The following is a 19,717-nucleotide window of genomic DNA, read 5'->3' as shown; positions in this document are numbered from 1 at the left end:
GAACCTGTGCTCCATTGCCTCCCAGGATTCCCAAACTTGGGTATGGCTAGCTGATGAGAGCTAAATAGCTTGAAATAGATCTATACTAGTCTCCCTTTATTTATTTATCAGCATAAATATAACAAATGTAACAAAAAAGGCAACAGTAAAAAATATTGGGTTTCTGTCTGGATGGTCTCTTGTGACGAGCCTAATGACAGAGAGTGGAAGTGTGACCTTCCTCCCATACTTGGGCATACCAGGGGTTGTGACTTTAAGTATATATATATGTGTGTGTGTGTGTGTGTGTGTGTTTTATTTGTGCTGATAAATAAATAAAGGAAGACTAGTATAGATCTATTTCAAGCTATTTAGCTCTCATCAGCTAGCCATACCCATGTTGGGAATCGAACCTGTGCTCTATTGCCTCTTAGGCAGATGTGTTAACCATTGAGCTACAGAGCTCGACTCCTTATCAGCCAGCCAGGGTGATATTTAAAGTCACACAACCCCTGGTATGCCCAAATATGGGAGGAAGGTCACACTTCCACTCTCTGTCTTCGGCTCGTCACAAGAGACCATCCAGACAGAAACCCAATATTTTTTTACTGTTGCCTTTTTGTTATATATATATATACACACACACACACACACACACACACACACACACACACACACACACACATACATACGAACACTAGTCAAATCGGGAGATCTCGGATTGGAACAAAACAGTTTAGTCCAATCTTTTAAGTTGCAGATCCTGAAAGGTTGCTCCAGTTTTAATTGTTTCTTCTCTAGGCTGGTTTACGACAATCCACTAGCAGAAATATATTGAACATTAAACCATGTTTTGTCCCATTTGTTTGGCTAGGGTATGTTAATCCTGTTACATTAAGATCTCCCATCACGCCGAATGTCTGTAGAGATTTTCAGTCATCCACCTGGATGCTGATTATTGGCGGAGAGGTGTGGAAACTTTTTGTTCTCTTTTGGACTGGTTGATGGTCTCTTTTGCATAGCCGGTAGATGTTGTTGATCTCTATGTGTCTGTCGATGGCCGATTTGCCGGGGTGCCAAACAGCTCAGCTAAAGAATCTCGTAAGACCTTGTTAGGGGTATCTCCGTTGGGAAACAGAAAGTAGTGCAGCGGAATGTACAGCTAGAGAGAAAGAATGTTGCTAGTAGAAACACACGAATAGAGTTTCAGACACTGCTAGTAAAAACAAGTAGCTTTACTACTGATAATTGCTTCACAAGCAGTGATAGTAGATATTAGTCCAAACACAATTCAAAGGACAAACAATAGCTTACAGTCGCAGTTCACATTCCAGTCATCAAGTCAACAACCATAGGACAAGCAGAGAGAGAGAGAGAGTTCTCTTGACTCCTTCTTATAGTAAAGTTAATTACACCTGATAAGCACATCCACTCATTTAAAGCAACAGCGAGCATTTGTTATTGTAGATAGATAGATATTGCCTACCCAACACTAGGAGTATACTCCCAACAGACCTCCCCCACCCATACTGACAGGCAAGACACCAAAAGATAAACTGTCAAGCAACCAGCACTCCTTACTAGCACTGATGCTGTTACCTAGTTTGGGTATTGAGACGTCTGCAAGAAAACAAGCAAGCTCAAGAGAGCACCAAGGATCTTCCTCCTGTCAACTCTGAGTTATAAATATTCTACTTTATTGGTTATAGCATTGGTTTTTGTTTTTGTTTTAATTCCAGGCCGAAAACACTTCCTTCTCACAATTCCCATCACAAACCCATCTCACAATTCCTGCGCCACCATCCCTCTAGAAAGGAGAGTTCCCCAGGTCCCATTCCCAGCCTTGGCATTAAGAAGCGACAATGTCAGGAGAACACAGACACCCAGCCGGCTTGGGTCTCCAGCTGGATGCCAATGTGGAGGACGGGAGGAAAGTCGAGATCCATGAAGAAGCCACACCCGAGAAGGAAGTGGTGGAAAGGCCTCTGAGGATCCCCTCGGAGAAAGCCAAGGAATCCACGGAAAAAGGAACAGCGGAAGCCGTTAAGCAGGAGCCGGAGGCCGATCCCGAAGGCTGTTGCTTGGAAGTGGAAGAAGAGAAATTTGTAATAGGCAAACAGTCTCCAACATCCGAGCCAGGGAATGAGCAGCTGCTGAAGGCAGAAGGAAGCATCCATTCGGAGGCCGAACTCTCTTCCCTGGAGGAGACCTCCAACCTGGGGACGCATCGCCAGCGGAACAGGATAATCCAGCCCCTTTTGCGCATTAGCGAAGGACCCCAGCCGTTAGTCAACAGCGCCTGCGCGAAAGACAAAACGGAGTTCATAGAGGTGGGGGAGGAGGGCCTGGAAGTGACCGGCGTCAGCCTGGACATTGAACGCCAGTGTTTCCGGCAGTTCTGCTACCAGGATGCCGAGGGTCCCCGCGAAGTCTGCGGCATGCTCTGGAAGCTCTGCCACCGCTGGCTACAACCGGAGCGCCGTTCCAAAAGCCAGATCCTGGAGCTGGTGATCTTGGAGCAGTTCCTGTCCATTTTGCCCGAAGAAATGCAAAATTGGGTTCGAGCTGGGCATCCGGAGACTTGCTTTCAAGCCGTTAGCCTGGCTGAGGATTTCCTGGGACGTCAGCCTGGGACGGAGCGACGCGAACGGCAGGTGAGAAAAGAGGGGTTGGGAAGGATGAGGTTTGGAAACTGAGGCTGGGCAAGCGACGGCAAGCTTGGCCACCGAAATTTAGTTGGGGAGAAGCAGCAGGTTAACGCGACGTTTTCAACTTTGGCAACGTGAAGGCGAGTGGACTTCAACTCCCAGAATTCCCCAGCCAGCTGGCTGGGGAATTCTGGGAGTTGAAGTCCACACGCCTTCACGTTGCGAAGACTGAGAAACAGAGATCTAGTCTAACCATCATAACGAAATCTGCGGATAATTTAACAGAATTTCTCTTCCTCTAAGAGAAATCAGGGTGGGCCAATTTTGAGTGTGTTCTTCACCCCCTTCCTGTCCCTCGGGGCAAAGTTAAATGTCTTTTTTTTTTATCATGGTAGTCTTCGACTTACGACCACAGTGGAGCGCAAAATTTCTGTTGCTAAGCGACGCATTTGTGAAGTGAGCTTTGCCCCACTTCATAACCTTTCCCGCCACAGTTGTTAAGTGAATGACTGCACTTGTTAAGCTTGTAACACGGTTGCTATAAGCGAATCTGGCTTCCCCGTTGACTTGTCGGAAGGTCGCCAAAGGGGATTGCGTGATTCTCACAACCGTCATAAATATGAGTTAGTCGCCAATTACTTGTGCCTTCTTCCAAAATGTGTTTTCCGTGTTCCCCTATGCCTAAGTGTTCACTTTTGAAATTTGTATGTCCACTTGAAAAAAAAAAAGGAGGAGGAGGAGAAGAAGTCTTATCCGCCTATATCGCCAGAGTCTTGCAACGCACCCTAGTGACCAACAAGCACACTGCAGCTATATCGCCAAAGTCTAGCAACACACCCTAGAGGCCAACAAGTGCGCTGCAAGACTTGAAAATGTAGGCGCAGTGTGCTTGTTGGCCACTAGGGTGCGTTGCAAGGCTTGAAGATGCAGGCGCAGCGTACTTGTTGGCCTCTAGGGTGCGTTGCTAGACTTTGGCGATGTAGGCGCAGTACACGAAGAAGAAGAAGAAGAGGAGGAAAAGGAGGAGGGATTAGAAAAAGTATATCTGACTACTACATTTTTCAGAGTATAAGACTCACCTTTTTTCCCACTAAAAGAGCGTGGAACTGTTGGTGCATCTTATACACCGAATACAGCCATTTTTGGCCTTCCGAAGCCCTGCACCCGCATCCCATTTTTGCAGAAAAATGGGCCATTTTTCACAAAAACGGAATCCTTTTTGCCTTTCCTCACTCTTCAGCAGCCCTCTGCAGGCTTCAGCAGGGCTGGGGCAAGGCAAAAACGCCCCCATTTTTGCAAAAATACAGCCAAAAAACCTGGTTGATTTTCACAAAAACGGAGGCTTTTTTTGCCTTTCCTCAGCCCTCAGCAGCATTTGGCAGGCTTCAACAGGGCTGCGGCGAAGCAGAAACGGGGCATTTTTGTGCTGCTGGAGGTTGAGGGAAGGCAAAACCTTTTTTTTTTCTTACTTACCTCTTCGAAATTTTGGTGCGTCTTATGCACCGGTGCGTCTTATAGTCTGAAAAATACGGTATTTAACGGCTGTTAAACTTCCCGGGCCTTTCGGCTGCCATTTTGAGACTAGGAAAGATCTTACCTCAGCAGCCATTTTGTGCCATGCTTTGAAATTCCAGACAGGCACAGAGGCTGAAAATGTTTGCTCCCCCCTCAGTCGGGAAGGCCCGCTCTCTCTCCCTCCAGAATGTTTGGAATTCGTTTGGAATTCCAGGAATGGAAGATTAATGCAAACTTGAGCCAGAAAAGATACCACTAAATTCAAGACCATGAACGGCCGAGTTTTGAAGGCTTCCTTCAAATAAATCAGGAGGGAACCCAGCGTTGAATGTTTCAAAGGGCAGAATTTAAATCAGGGAATGAGCAGGCATAAAAAAAAAAGTACCGGTAGTCCTCAACCTACGACCACAATGGAGCCCAATGTTTCTGTGGCTAAGTGAAACATTTGCTAAGTGGATTTCTGCCCTGCTTTACAACCTTTGCTTGCCAGGGTTGTTAAAGGAATCGCTGCAGGGGTTACGTTTGTGTGGTGGATGTTAAGTGAATCTGGTTTCCCCATGGAGTTTGCTTGTCAAGAAGGTCACAAAAAAGAGATCACGTCCCGCCAGGACATAAATAAGAGTCAGTTGGCAAATGTCTGAATTTTGGTCACGCGACCATGGGGATGTCGCCATGGCCATGAGTGCGAAAAATAGTCGTAAGTCACTTTTTTTCAGTCAGTGCTAACTTCGAACGGTCATTAAACAAACTGATGTAAGTCGAGGACTACTTCTACAGATGTAGAATGTTGGTTTTACACATCAGAGGTCAGCAGTCAGCCCTTGCCCAATATCTGAAAAGAAGGGTGATTGAATGCTATCCAGATGTTCCTCAACTACAGCCTTAAACCTGGATTGTGCTAACTGAGACTTCTTGGAGTTCAGCTACCACTGGGGAGTCCTATTACAAATTCAGCCACAGAGACCCTAGACCCGTGATGGCGGAACCTATGGCACGCGTGCCACAGGTGGCATGCGGAGCCATTTGTTAGGGCACGGGAGGCGCCAGTCAGCTGACTTCGGCCCTCTTTTAAGGCCGTTTTTCGCTTCCCTGAAATCTCCGTAGGGCAAAAAACGGCCCTGTGGCCAAATCGGAAGTCACCGTTCCCAAACTTCAGTGTTGCCCATAGGGCCGTTTTTCGCCTTCCGGTGCCTTCAAGGCCCTCCTTGAGGCTCCTGAAGCCTTTGGAGGGCCTCCAGTGGGGCAGGGGAAACTGTTTTTGCCCTCCCCGAGCTCCTAGAAATGGCCGTTTTTGGCTATTTTTTGAGCCTTTTCAGGTCATTTTCCGTTGGCAGCAATCCAGACTCCAACAGACACTGGAACACAAGGCAGACCAGACAAGGAGTTCTCCAGATTATTACGAACAGTTGTGTCCTGCTAAAGGACTCCTCCCAAAGTCTCTTCTTATATACTCTCTTGGGAGGGGCCAAGCCACAACCACCTGGGCTTGATTATCTCTTATGAGTCTGTCTCCGTAACTGCTGCCTCTGTTTCTCCACCCTCCATTGCCTGGCATCAGAGACAAACTCCCTTCGATCTTCCCCACTGCTCCATGCCTCAGGCACCTCCTGGTGGCCAACCAGCCTTTCTGGTCCCTGCTCTGAGTCTGAACCCTGGCCAGGGTCCTCCACATCTTCCATAGCAGACTCATATGGTTCCTCGCTATCAGACTCCATCGGCAGCTCCAACGGCTCCTGCTGGGCCACAACAGTTCACTATATGAATGGTTGTAAGTCAAGGACTGCCTATACCAATATTATATACTAGGGAGTTCAATAAACATAGTGTCCGAGGTACACAGGTGTCTGATGTACAAGTAGCCCTTGACTAATAAAGCTTTGAATTAACAACATCCTTCCAAAAAAAGTGAGTTATGACCGCAAGTGAAATTTATCACCATCGTTCTCTCTGTATTACCATTATGATCGCAATTTGGACGTTCGGCAGTTCACATTTATGACAAGTTGCAGCATTCTTGCTGAGGTGATCATGATTTGCAACGTTTTTATGACAAAACGGCAAAACCTGGTGAAGCACTTCATGGCTGACTGCATGGCTTGGCTAATGATTGCAGTGACTCAACTTACAATCGTCATAGAAATGGTTGTAAATGTTTAATCACGTAATGACTCAACAACTGAACATTTCGGTCCCACTTGTGATTGTAAGTCAAGGGCTGCCTATATGTGGAACGGCCTTATCTTCCCAATTATGTACTGTATTTTTCAGAGTATAAGATACACTTTTTCCCCTCCTCAAAGAGGGTGAAAATTTGGGTGTGTCTTAATATATGAAATGTAGCTGCGCCCACATGCTGGTCCCCAATCTTTGGCCTCTGGCTCCCAGCAATTTGCCTCCTTGCAGCTAACAGCAAACCTAACCCCCCGAAACCTAACCCTTAACCTAACCCTAAACCTAACCCTAAACCTAACCCTTAACCTAACGCTAAACCTAACCCTTAACCTAACCCTAAACCTAACCCTAAACCTAACCCTAAACCTAACCCTTAACCTAACGCTAAACCTAACCCTAACCCTTAACCTAACCCTAAACCTAACCCTTACCTTAACGTGAATCGCCTTGCTTTAAAAGCGCTTTTTAAAGCGCCCTTTTTTCTCCGCGGTCGTATTTGTCGCGCTGCTGATGACGTCAGGTACGCGCTTTAATCGGGCGCGCTTTAGTGGACTGCGGTTTTGTCCTGCCACGGATTAGCACAGCAAGCAGCTGATTGTCGGTTGGATGGGCCTCCAACATTGTCCAACCGACAATGTTTCAGGCTGAAGGGATTGCCCATTGCCACCTCCGTTCACCCTATTTTCGGCTTCCGCATCCCATTTTTGGCCTCTGCACACCCCGTTTTCCGCCCATTCCGATCCCTGCTGCCCGAAATGGGTGGAAAATGGGGCACGTGGAGACCAAAAACAGGGGCGCAGAGGCTGAAAACAGGATGCAGAGGCTGAAAATGGGACCCACGGGGGTGGCAATAGGCTATGGCAATCCCTACAGCCTGAAACAGCTGATGGTTGGGAAGCCCATCCAACCAACAATCAGCTGCTTGTTGTGCTAATCAGGCTGTGCTGAAGCTGAAACTGAAACAAGCCATTTGCTGTTTGCTGCAAGGAGGCAAATTGCTGGGAGCCAGAGGCCAAAGATTGGGAGGCCCCAAAAATCAGCTGCTTGTGCTAATCAGGCTGTGCCGAAACCGAAACTGAAATGGGCTGCTTGCTGTTTGCTGCAAGGAGGCAAATTGTTGGGAGGCAAAGGCAGATTTTTGTTTTCCTCCCCAAAAGCTAGGTGTGTCTTATACTTCTGAGCGTCTTATACTCCGAAAAATATGGTATTTGAGGATTGAGTGTACAGGTAGCCTGGCAAGAAAAACCAGATCCTCCTTGCCTCTCGCTCCTTCCTTCCCGTTACTGTTGCTGATTGGTCTTGCTGCTTTTTCAGGGTCTGTGGCCCTTCAAAGAGGCAACGGTGGATTTCCATGGATCGGTGGGGCCACCGATGGAGTCGAGCGAATGGCCGATGTTCAGGGAGAACAAAGAAGAGGATGTCCCTTTACTGGGTAAGGATTTCCCAGCCTTTCAACCCAAAAGCAGCAAGGGGAAAGGTAAAAAAAAAAACTTAGCATAAAAGGCTTCCTATCTATTCCAGTGATAGTGTGACGTCGCCGTTCCGCTTGCTTTGTTACAGACAAAACGTTCCCCCTCTTGACCCCCAAGAATGTTGACTTCCCTTCTCCAGGATCATGAAACTCAATTTCCATTTAAAATATCTTTGAGGCTATCCCTCTGCTTAAGCTGTCACGTAGTTGGCATTCAGTTTTGATAAGAAGCCAGGATTGAGCTGGGTAGATTTTTCCAGAGCTGCTCCTGTACAGGAGACAATCCTGGCATTGCCCAGTTTACAAAAAGGCCTTGGGCTGGCACTATCAGTGGTCTGACTGGAGCCCGTGTCTTTCCTCAGGAAGCTCCTTGCTTCCCTGGGAGAGACAAAAGCCACGTTATAAGGCGCCTCTCCTTATTTCGGCAGCCGCCAAGAGGCCTTGGGGGCAAGTGAAGAATCCCCCCCCCTCCTCCCAGTTCTAGACGAGTTGTGGCATTTTGGATACTCTCTGGCAGAGCAGTGCAGAATGCACCTGTCAATATCCAGCTTGAGAATCCCAATATAACCACAGCTTCATTCTGTTTCCGAAAAATTGACTGCTTATTGAATTGAACGTATGATAATGTTGAAGTAAAACTAACTCTGAGGTTCCCAAACGTAGAATTAAAACAATAATTTCCCCAGCCGAACCACCCATGTAAACAAGTTCACTTTGTTATGGGAACCATCCGCTTCAACTCCACACCTGTTACAGTGTCCTTGAGAAGGTTTCAGGCTCTTGTGGCCTTCAGCGGAATCGTGGAGGTTTCGTTTCTTCATCTAATCCATTTGAAAGCAACACCTCCCCCCCCACCACTGTAAATAGCCAGTTGAAACAAAGTGGTATATAGCTGCCAAAGTTTCATCCTTGACAGCATCCCAGGATCCTGATCCGTAAGATGTGTGAAGGCAAACATGCATGTCCCAGTATCCAGTCTTGAGTCGGTTACTGGGACCAGAGTTTTGATCTTCCAAGCTTTCAGACTTGTGCGGGAGCCCGTCCTCAAGGAAGTTTTCAATCTCCAGGATGGTGTTTTGGAGATTTAGAAGTTCCCTGAGGATGGGCTCCGGCATGAGTCCAAAAGCTTGGAAGAACAAACCTATCATCCCGGTGACCGACTCAAATAGGATGCTATGAAAGGCATGTCCACAGATCAGTCCCAAAGTGGCCAGAGTAATGTAGCAGGCAAATATGTTTCTTTTCCAGCTTCGGTGGAGAATCCGTACACCTGCTGGGACTGCGGAGAGAGCTTTTCGGGGATAGACGTCCTGGTGGCCCACCAGAGCATCCACACAGGAGAGAAACCCTTCATTTGCTCCAAATGCGGGCAGAGCTTCAGCCAGCGCTCGCAACTGACCGCCCACGAAAAGAGCCATGTGCCAAAGAAGGCGTTTCCTTGCCCGGACTGCGAACAGAGCTTTAACAAGAAAAGTGGGCTCTTGGCTCACCAGAGGACACATACGGGAGAGAAGCCGTATCATTGTGTAGACTGCGGACAGAGTTTCGCTCACAAGTTCGACGTGATCCGGCATCAGCGTATCCACACGGGAGAGAAACCGCACGAGTGCCCCGTCTGTGGGAAGAGCTTTCGAAACACCTCCGCTTACCACGTCCACATGAGGATCCACACGGAAGAGAAGCCCTACCCTTGCTCGGTTTGCGGGAAGAGCTTCCGGCACCGGGCCAACGTCATTGTCCACGAGAGGATCCACACGGGAGAAAAACCGTACGTTTGTGTGGAATGCGGGAAAAGCTTCGGCGACGCGTCCTCTCTTAGGAAGCACAGAAGATCCCACACCGGAGAGAGGCCGTACCACTGCGGGGAGTGTGGGAAAAGTTTTTCTCAGAACGCCGGGCTGGTTCAACACGAGAAAATCCATACGGGAGAAAAACCCTACCAGTGCCCCGAATGTCCTAAAAGTTTCCGGGACAAATCGGCTTTTGTTGCGCACCAGAGGACCCACACAAAGGAGACTCCCTACCGTTGCATGGTCTGCGGCAAATGCTTCGGCCATCGCTCCAACCTTCACAAGCATGAAAAAATCCACGCCCGGAGACAAATGGTCTGAGTACTGGTGGGAAGCGCTTCGTTCGGAAACCAAAACTCCTCCTCGTGCATGAAAAGACTTGTTTGGAGGAGAAGGCGTAAAGCTCTTCCCTCACCTTGATAGTGTTTGTTTTTTCCCACCAGGTACACGCCGTAACTTCTCTGTTAACTTCCAGGGCTGCATCCCTTAATGGACAACTGGAAGAACGCAGCGATGTGTATCTGGAGAAGTAGACCGATCGTATGAAGGGTGAACAGGACCGATAGTCTCTATTGCCATCGTGGGTTTTTTGTTTTCCTTTTTCCTTTCTTACCTCTTGGAAATTTTTTTTTTTTTTTTAAATGGATTATATTTTAAGCGAGTCGATGTAACGAAGAGCACGGCTCACGTTTTGATTGCATGTACGCTATAACCAGTTCAGTGTGAATATTTTGGCTAGCTCTGGTCCCGACCAAGGCTTGTCCCCTAGAGCGGTTGCATCAGTGTAAAAGAGAAACCGCTGGGGGATCCTGCTCGTTTTGATTTTCTCTCCCCCCCCCTTCCCCCCCGAGCCGTGCAAGGGTATGGATTTGGGGGCCTGGCGTTTTGGGACGGGGAATGAGGTATGGACATTGAAAAGAGCAGGTTTGCGGTCATGGGATGGAATTGAGTTTGGTTCCATCCTAAATCCCCTATCAGGGAAATGGTACATGTCTAGCATGGATGTATCTGGCAGTGCTGCGGTTGGCTGTGGCCCAAAGGCAGCCATAAACTTGGCATCACGAGAAGGCCTGTTGGAAATGCCACAGCAAGATCAACCAGAGCCAGCCTGCCTGCCCCCTTTTCTTGCCTCGGCGAGGATGAGTGAGCCGCCTCTCTTTCAGGAGGGTTCAGCCAGCACATTCCTGCCAATCATTCCCGATTGGTGTGGGGTTCCCCCCTTCCTTTCAGCCCTCCTCCTCCTCCCCCCTTCCCCCTTTACCTCAAAGTAATAGCAGGTATTTTTTTATTTTTCGTTCTCTCTCTCTCTCTCGTCTTTGGCTTAACGCACATGGAGATCCATGCTGTCGGACGCAAGTTAATGGACCTTGGCTTATAGTGATTCCATATAGGCATTGTAGAAGCTACTTTTTATTTAATCGTTCTTTTTATACCACCGCACCCTGCTTTATTTCTCTTCAAAACTCTCTTTCGTCCAAATTTAATAAAGTCTTTCTAAAATTGGATTTCGGTGTGGAAAGTCTTAATTTTATTCATTTATTTGTTTTTAAATTTTTACTAAACATATTTTGCAAACAAGAGAGCCAAGGTGGCGCAGTGGTTAGGGTGCAGTACTGCAGACCACTTCAGCTGACTGTTATCTGCAGTTCAGCGGTTCTAATCTCACCGGCTCAAGGTTGACTCAGCCTTCCATCCTTCCGAGGTGGGTGAAATGAGGACCCAGACTGTGGGGTCGATATGCTGACTCTGTAAACCGCTTAGAGAGGGCTGAAAGCCCTATGAAGCGGTATATAAGTCTAACTGCTATTGCTATTGCTATATTTAAATTAAAAAACAAAATACACATTTCCACTCGTTACAGCGTTTCCGTATCGGTATCATTAATATCATTCAAATTTACATAGCTCTATTTCTATAGTTCACTATTTTATATTATATAGTCATTTAGGTTGTAATACTATTTACAAATATATACAGTATTGTATTGTAGATATTACATAATTCTTATACAGTAATTTTACGTCTATTCCTCTAGCTATTTATACCATATACTCCAAACTTTATAATACTCTGATTCTTCTCTTGTCTTTCAATTCCATGGTCAACCTATCCATCTCTGCACACTCAAGTACCTTTCTTGTGTCTGAAGGGATATTAGTCTGTTTTCAATTTTGAGCAAAGACGATTCTAGTTGCAGTTAGTATATGTAATATTATATATTGAAATTTTTACACGTATTTTCACCCAATATGCCCAATAAGTATATTTCCGGTTTCAGTTCGATCTTTTGTTCTGTTATTTGTTCCAACCATTCCTTTATTTTAAGCCAATACTTCCTAGTTTTGGGACAGGTCCACCACGTATGATAGAAGGTTCCCTGTTTATAGCTGCACCTCCAGTATTCAGGCGAGCGATTTGGAAACATTTTGGAAAATCTATCTGGAGGTAAATGCCAACAATAAAACATTTTGTACAGGTTTTCCTTGTAGATGGACAGCCTAATTTTAAGTCAGGGAGTGGGGGTGAGGTATTTAGGACTTTCAAAGTGTTCTGTGGCCTAGGAAGTCCCGGTGGCCTGCAGAAAGATCCCACTTCTTAATCCTGGTTTTCTGCTTGTTTCTTGTTCTGATGGCTTTGTGGCCTGCCAGCAACCAGCAGATTCGGACAGTGAGGAGGTTGGGGAGGAACATGGGCCAGTCCTGGAGTGTGGGGAAGGCCCTGATGAGGGCTCTGTGTTGGAGGCAGAGAGGGGGGCAGGGCTGTATGCCAGTTAATCGGCTGCCTTCAGAGTCAGACATCAGTGAGGCAGACAAACAGCTGGAGCCTGTTCCCAGTGTGCACATGCGCAGAGTTGCCAGACGAAGGGAACAGCTAAAGAACAAGGATCGACTTGGGAGTAAGGCCACAAGTGGACGATGAATGCCCCCTCCCAGGGGAAATAAAAGAGGGGCGAAAGGGGAGTGGAGTTTGCAGGAGACCGTTAGTTCGCTTAATTAGTTTGTGACTCTCTTGAGACTCCTTGCCAAGTTTTGCAGATATCGGCCTGTCAGCTCTCCAAGCCAGATAAGGTCTGTGACCGTAAATCCTCCCTTGAAAGACTTTGCGGGATGTGAATGAGCAGAATCCACAGTCAATTAATACAAGGGGTTTTTGTCGAGTTTGCTTCATACTCTTGGGAAGCCTCGATCAGAATAGGCTGAGGGTTCAGGATCCCACCTCTTAATCCTGGGTTTCTGTTTGTTTCTTGTTCTGGTGGCAGAGATTCAGTGTCGAAGTGTCCTGACCTGGTTCCCAAACACGACAAGCACATGTTTTTTTTAACTAAACGTTCCTTTTATTAGGAACTCCAACAACTCCGGCAAAAAGTCTCTTTCTCTCTCTCTCTCCTTCTTTCTCTCAGCAGTGGCTGTTTGATTGTCCAATCATATTCCAAATGGATGTTGTCGAAACACTCATCCTTGGTGTGACATTTCTTCAGGGGCGGTTCTCCTTGAATTCGGGTCTCCAGCCAGTACAGTCAACTGTGAGCCGAGGTGGCGCAGTGGTTAAATGCAGCACTGCAGGCTACTTCAGCTGACTGTAGTGCTGCAGTTCGGCTGTTCAAATCTCACTGGCTCAAGGTTGACTCAGCCTTCCATCCTTCCGAGGTGGGTAAAATGAGGACCCGGATTGTTGGGGGCAATATGCTGACTCTGTAGAAACCGCTTAGAGAGGGCTGAAAGCCCTATGAAGCGGTATATAAGTCTGGTTCCACCACAAAACCGTGTTCGACGAAAACGCGCTCGACGAAAATGCGTAGGTGATGTCATCAACAGGGCGACAACAGCACGGAGACAGAAGCACGCTGTAAACGCTAAACCTAAAATTAACACCTAATCCTAAACCTAACCCTAAACCTAACCCTTAACCTAACCCTAACCCTTAACCTAACCCTAACCCTAACCCTAACCCTTAACCTAACCCTAAACCTAACCCTTACATTACGTTGAATCGGCTTGCTTTCAAAGCGCTATTTAAAGCGCCCTTCTTTCTCCGCGCTGGCTTTTGTCGCCCTGTTGATGACGTCAGCGACGCGGTTTAATCGGGCGCGGCTTAGTCGAGCGCAGTTTTGACGGGTCACGTATAAGTCTAACTGCTATTGCTAACTGTGGGATCTTCCCTCTCTCTTCCCACTCAGCTTCTTTCTCCCACCTCCGCCCCCCTCCTAGCTCGTGGCAGACGGGCACCGAAGCAAAGGCATAAGGCTAATGTGAGGCGGTAGTTCTGACGACGATTCACTTAACAACAGCTTTGCTTAGCAATGGAAACCCTGGTCCCAATTGTCGTTAGTCGATGTAGTGAAAAGCAAAGTCCTACACCTAGGCCAGAAAAACAAAGTCCTACACCTAGGCCAGAAAAACAAAAACACACATCTAGATTGGGAGAAACCAGGCTTAATAGCAGTGACTGTGAGAGGGATCTTGGAGTCTTAGTGGACAATTAGCTAAATATCAGCTAATGGAGTGCAGCGGCAGCCCAAAAACCCAATGCAATCCTAAGTTTCATTAAAAGAGGGATACAATCAAAATCAAATGAAGTCCTAATACCATTCTATAAAGCCTTAGTAAGGCCACACCTAGAGTACTGCATTCAGTTTTGGTCACCACGATGTAGAAAAGATGTGGAGACTCTAGAAAGAGTGCAGAGAAGAGCAACCAGGATGATGAGGGGCCTGGAAACATATGAGGAACAGTTGCAGGAACTGGGCATGGCTAGTCTAGAGAAGAGAAGGACCAGGTAGCAGTCTTCCAATATTGGAGGGGCTGCCATAGAGAGGAAGTGGGTCAAGCTATTTTCCAAAGTACCTGAGGGCCAGATAAGGAATAATGGATGGATGGAAGCCGAATCTGACAGCCAGCGCGCTGTTTCAATCCGCGGGGAGCCGTTTATTGCCGTTTGAGTCCCCTACGGACCCTGACTGGGTTTAGAGGCTCGGACCCCTCCAAAATCAATGTCCCATGAGGGGCTTTGATACTGAGGTCACTTTCTGGCATGCCCTGTTATTTACTCACAAATGAGCCGTGGTGGCGCAGTGGGTAGAGTGCAGTACTGCAGGCCACTTCAGCTGACTGCTAGATCAGCAGTTCAGCGGTTCAAATCTCACCGGCTCAGGGTTGACTCAGCCTTCCATCCTTCCGAGGTGGGTAAAATGAGGACCCGGATTGTTGTTGGGGGCAATATGCTGACTCTGTAAACCGCTTAGAGAGGGCTGAAAGCCCTATGAAGCGGTATATAAAAATCTGCTATTGCTATTGCCTTAATTTCAATCCACATCCAACGCTCTTTTAAGACCGGAGAAAGCGATGATGCAACCGCCTGAACCAAGGAGAGATTCAACCTAGAAATGAGGAACTTTCTGACAGTGAAAACAAGCAATGGAACAGCTTTTGCCTTCGGAAGTGGTGGGGGCTTCATCACTGGAAGCTTTCAAGAGGAGACTGGATTGTCATCTGTTAGAAACAGTGTAGGGTCTCCTGCTTGGGCAGAGGGTTGGGCTAGATGACCTACAAGGTCCCTTCCACCTCTGTTATTCTGTTCTGTTATTCATTTGTTAGATTCCCCCCCCCCCCCCAAGAATGGATTTAGCTTGTTTTTACCACCTTTGTCAACTGCTTCGGGATACTAGCCTTCACAGGGGAAGTTCAGAATGAGCAAGATGGTGGGAATTTTGAAGGACGTCTTTCCTCTTTCAGCACTCCTATGGATATAGTTGCTTCGGGAACACAAGAAGCAGGATTTGAATATTTTCTGTGAATGATCATACTCGAGTCTTTTTCCCTTCTTATCTTAAGCCAGGGAAATACATTATTCTGCCTTTTTCATATTTCCTGGAATATTTCATTCTTCTAAGAGATTGGTGGATGCTAACTTCCTACACCATTAAAGCAGAATTTCAGGGATTGGAGTCCACACATCTTAAAAGTTGCCAAAAGCTGCTCTATGAATTTAAGGGTGGGGGAGGGAATAAAACCCCATGTGTCTCAATGGTTTTCCACTTTTGGGGGGGTGGGGGAAGCTCACTTCAAATTTGAATTGATCCAGTGGAATGCCTTCAGAAGTTGTGGGTGCTTCCAACACTGGAGATTTTAAAGAAGAGACTGACTGGACAGTCACTTGTCTGAAAGGGGATAAGGTTCCCTGCTTGAACAGTGGGTTGGACTAGATGACCTCCAAGGACCCTTTTAGCTCTATTCTGATTGCTTGAATATGTACGCCAAATCTCAGTGTGGTTGATCCCACCTGGCAATTGCCACGTGTGGGGACAGCCTTGATTAACTTCGGCTTCTCCTTGAGGTCTAGCACCTTGTCCCAGCAAGTGATCAAACAATAAAAGACACTGATTGCACATGAGATTTGAAGAAGGGAAAACATTCATATATATATATAAATGGCTGTGTGTGTGTGTGTGTGTGTGTGTGTATCTTCCATCATAACTCTTGAATACCCTGAGCAATTTCAACCAAACTTGGTACACAGATGACTTAATCTCTGGAAACAAATACTGTGGGGGTAAGAAACCCCTAACACACCTCGGAGTGTGTGTTCTGTTAAGATGCAGCCTGTTGTGCCTTTAAACGGCTTCTACTGTACTGCTGTAAAATGGCTTCTACTGTACAGTGCAGTGGAGTTGCCATGGTAATGGCTTCACAGTACTCCACAAGGAGGCTCCCTCTGGGATAAGGGGGAAAATCCAACATTAGAAATTATGTTTAGCCTGGACATTTCCCCCCCTATAAATAATTACCTGGGCAATGCCAGGTTATCGGCTAGTTCTGGATAAATTCCGTAAGTAGCAAGTTTATGGGTTAGTTCACTGTGTCTCAATCTTGGCAACTTTAAGATAGGTGATGCTGACTGGGGAATTATAGGGGTTGAAGTCCAATATCTTAAAGTTGCCAAGGATGAGCGACACTGAGTTATGTCACCCACTTTCCCAGGCGAGTTCTATCTGTCTTCAAATTTGCAAGTGTATCCAAAGTCATTCAGAATAGGCTAGTGTGGAAAACACAAATTCTCACATACCGACAGAAATAGAATAGAATAAACAGAGTTGGAAGGGACCTTGGAGGTCTTCTAGTCTAACCCCCTACTTAGGCAGGAAACCCTACACCACTTCAGACAAATGGTTATCCAATATCTTCTTAAAAACTTCTAGTGTTGGAGCACTCACAACTTCTGGAGGCAAGTTGTTCCACTGATTAATTGTTCTAACTGGCAAGAAATTTCTCCTTAGTTCTAGGTTGCTTCTCTCCATGATTAGTTTCCACCCATTGCTTCTTGTCCTACCCTCAGGTATTTTGGAGAATAGTTTGACTCCCTCTTCTTTCTGGCAACCCCCGAGATATTGGAACGCTGCTATCATGTCTCCCCTAGTCCTTCTTTTCATTAAACTAGACATACCCAGTTATTGCAACCGTTCTTCATATGTTTTAGTCTCCAGCCCCTTAATCATCTTCGTTGCTCTTCTCTGCACTCTTTCTAGAGTCTCCACATCTTTTCTACATCATGGTGACCAAAACTGAATGCAGTATTCCAAGTGTGGCTTTACCAAGGCCTTATAAAGTGGTATTAACACTTCACGTGATCTTGATTCTATCCCTCTGTTTATGTAGCCTAGAACTGTGTTGGCTTTTTTGGCAGCTGCTGAACACTCCTGGCTCATATTTAACACAATAGCAGTTAGACTTATATACCGCTTCATAGGGCTTTCAGCCCTCTCTAAGCGGTTTACAGAGTCAGCATATCGCCCCCAACAATCCAGGTCCTCATTTCACCCACCTCGGAAGGATGGAAGGCTGAGTCAACCTTGAGCCGGTGAGATTTGAACCGCTGAACTGCAGATAGCAGTCAGCTGAAGTGGCCTGCAGTACTGCACTCTAACAACTGCGCCACCTCGGCTCATAAATTTCTTCCACACGGAGGAGGGCCTTTTCTGTTGCTGCCCCGACCCTGTGGAACGAGCTCCCCATGGAGATCCGTACCCTCACCACTATCCAGACCTTCCGCGCAGCCCTCAAGATCTGGCTCTCCCAGCAGGCCTGGGGATAGGCTTCCAATTACCCGCCCGAGTGTTTGATTGCTGAATGAAAGTTGTGTTTTATTATTTTTTCTTTTGTTCACATATTGTTTTGTTTTTGACCTTGCACCCCCCCTCCCCTGTGGTTGTAAGCCGCCCTGAGTCCCCTCAGGGAAAAGGGCGGCATAAAAATAAAAGACGAAAAAAAAAAAAAAAAAGATTAGAACCGCTGAACTGCAGATAACAGTCAGCTGAAGTGGCCTGCAGTACTGCACTCGAACCACTGAGCCACCTCTGAGACAACCTTTAAATGGTTGTCCACTAGGACTCCAAGATCTCTTTCACAGTTACTACTGTTGAGCAAGGTACCACCTATACTGTATCTGTGCATTTCCTTTTTCTTGCCTTGGCAAGAAAAATGCCCTTGGCTACACAGAGAAATAAATGAAACACGTTTTTGTGAAGTTCAAAAAAGAGGGCTAAACTGCCATGTTAACAATGCTAAAGAATGTTTTAGAAATGTTTAAAAACTTTCTACTGCTTTTTAAAATGCCAATCCTGCCAGCCTAAAATCTCTCACACACATACACACACACACACACACACACACACACACACACACACACACACACTTTAAGAACAGCCCAGGGGGACAGCATGCTCCCCCGCCCCTTAACCACAAACCGGTCAACTACACTATATATTAGCTTAGCATTGTTATGCCATGTCAGCCAGCGATTCCCCTCCAAAGAGTTAAGGTGAGAGAGTTTGCATTCCTGGAGGGGCAGGAGAAAAAAAAAAACAACTTCCGCAGGCGGATAGGAAAAGCGCTGGGTAACAAATAACTAAAAATAAAGTTCTTTCCTTTTAAGTCTGTCTGCCTGTCGTCTGTTAACGAGCGAAGGAGGGGGGACAGAACAGAGAAGTAGTGAGAAATTAAGCTACAAGTCTCCCTGCACAAATAAAGTCAACAGATCTTGAAAGTGAATGTAATTACAGTTCAATTCAGAAAGGGCCATCCTTTGATTGGGAGCTGCCTAATTTGGTATATGGTAGGCACCTATTTCAACGTCTTAAATCAGTCAATAAATCCATCCCCATTTACACCATGTGATTAGAGAGGATTCTGATACTTTCGTGTTCTTTTCCTTTTTGTGTGTCTTCAAAAATTTTATTAACATCAAAAGATAATATAAATACAAAATGCAAAAGAAATTTATGAGCCGAGGTGGCGCAGTTGTTAGAGTGCAGTACTGCAGGCCACTTCAGCTGACTGTTATCTCCAGTTCAGCGGTTCGAATCTCACCGGCTCAAGGTTGACTCAGCCTTCCATCCTTCCGAGGTGGGTGAAATGAAGACCCAGGCTGTGGGGGCGATATGCTGACTCTGTAAACCGCTTAGAGAGGGCTGTAAAAGCACTATGAAGCAGTGTATAAGTCTAACTGCTATTGCTATTGCTTGCTATGGGAAAATAGGGGGGAGGGGAAGAGAAAAGTGTATGGTAAGAGTGAAAAAGAAAGAAAAAAGTGTTGACTTCCAGCTCCTTTTGGCGCAGTAGAATAATAGCATCGAACCTCAACTTTTTTACTTTTTATATAATTATAAACTAGCCGTTTTTAATAACAACAAAGCTTATCAAACCGGCAATACCCAAAATCAAAGTTTCATTTTTCCCCCCCACCTCAAGCACAAAGTCCAGGAGCGGTTTCCAAGTAGAAACAAAAGTAAATGGGTTCTTTCCTTTAATCGGAGCAATCAGTTTACCCCTCTCTGCTAACTCCCATCAATTTTTGCAGCCATTTGTCCATTGTGGGGTCGCCTCCCCTTCTTTAAGAGCCCAGCAGCTCCAGCCCACTCGACATCTTGGAGGGGCGAGAATGGCCCATCTCCTGCCAGACCTTTGCAAAGACCCTTTGAGCGAGAGTGGCCTCTGGGCCAGCAACAGAAGCATCCGGCAGGAAGTGAAGGAGGAGATCCAGGGGCAGGGGACGGCTGGCTTAGAAACTCCACGCCTGGACTTCAGGCAGTTTGACTACCAGGAAGCCGAGGGGCCACGAGAGGTGTGCAACCACCTCTGGGAGCTTTG

General features: G+C 46.6%; 1 protein-coding gene across 1 annotated transcript in view; it reads left to right on the top strand.

Moving 5' to 3' along the window:
- LOC106542833 (uncharacterized) overlaps window positions 1–11,080 on the top strand; it is a 21,579-nt gene extending 10,499 nt beyond the window's left edge. The window contains exons 2-4 of the mRNA XM_014058671.2: window positions 1,719–2,633; window positions 7,629–7,746; window positions 9,034–11,080. Coding sequence (XP_013914146.2) covers window positions 1,842–2,633; window positions 7,629–7,746; window positions 9,034–9,896 — 1,773 coding nt within the window. The 5' untranslated portion in view covers window positions 1,719–1,841 and the 3' untranslated portion in view covers window positions 9,897–11,080. The remainder of the gene's footprint in view (window positions 1–1,718; window positions 2,634–7,628; window positions 7,747–9,033) is intronic.
- The last annotated feature ends 8,637 nt before the right edge of the window (window positions 11,081–19,717 follow it).

Source organism: Thamnophis sirtalis, unplaced genomic scaffold, assembly GCF_051295495.1.
Source record: "Thamnophis sirtalis isolate CommonGarterSnake01/CBP01778 unplaced genomic scaffold, rThaSir2_p1.2 scaffold_3, whole genome shotgun sequence".
In the NCBI taxonomy this organism is placed as follows: domain Eukaryota; kingdom Metazoa; phylum Chordata; class Lepidosauria; order Squamata; family Natricidae; genus Thamnophis; species Thamnophis sirtalis.
Note: the sequence above shows the minus strand (reverse complement) of the source record. Positions and strands in the feature narration are given on the sequence as shown.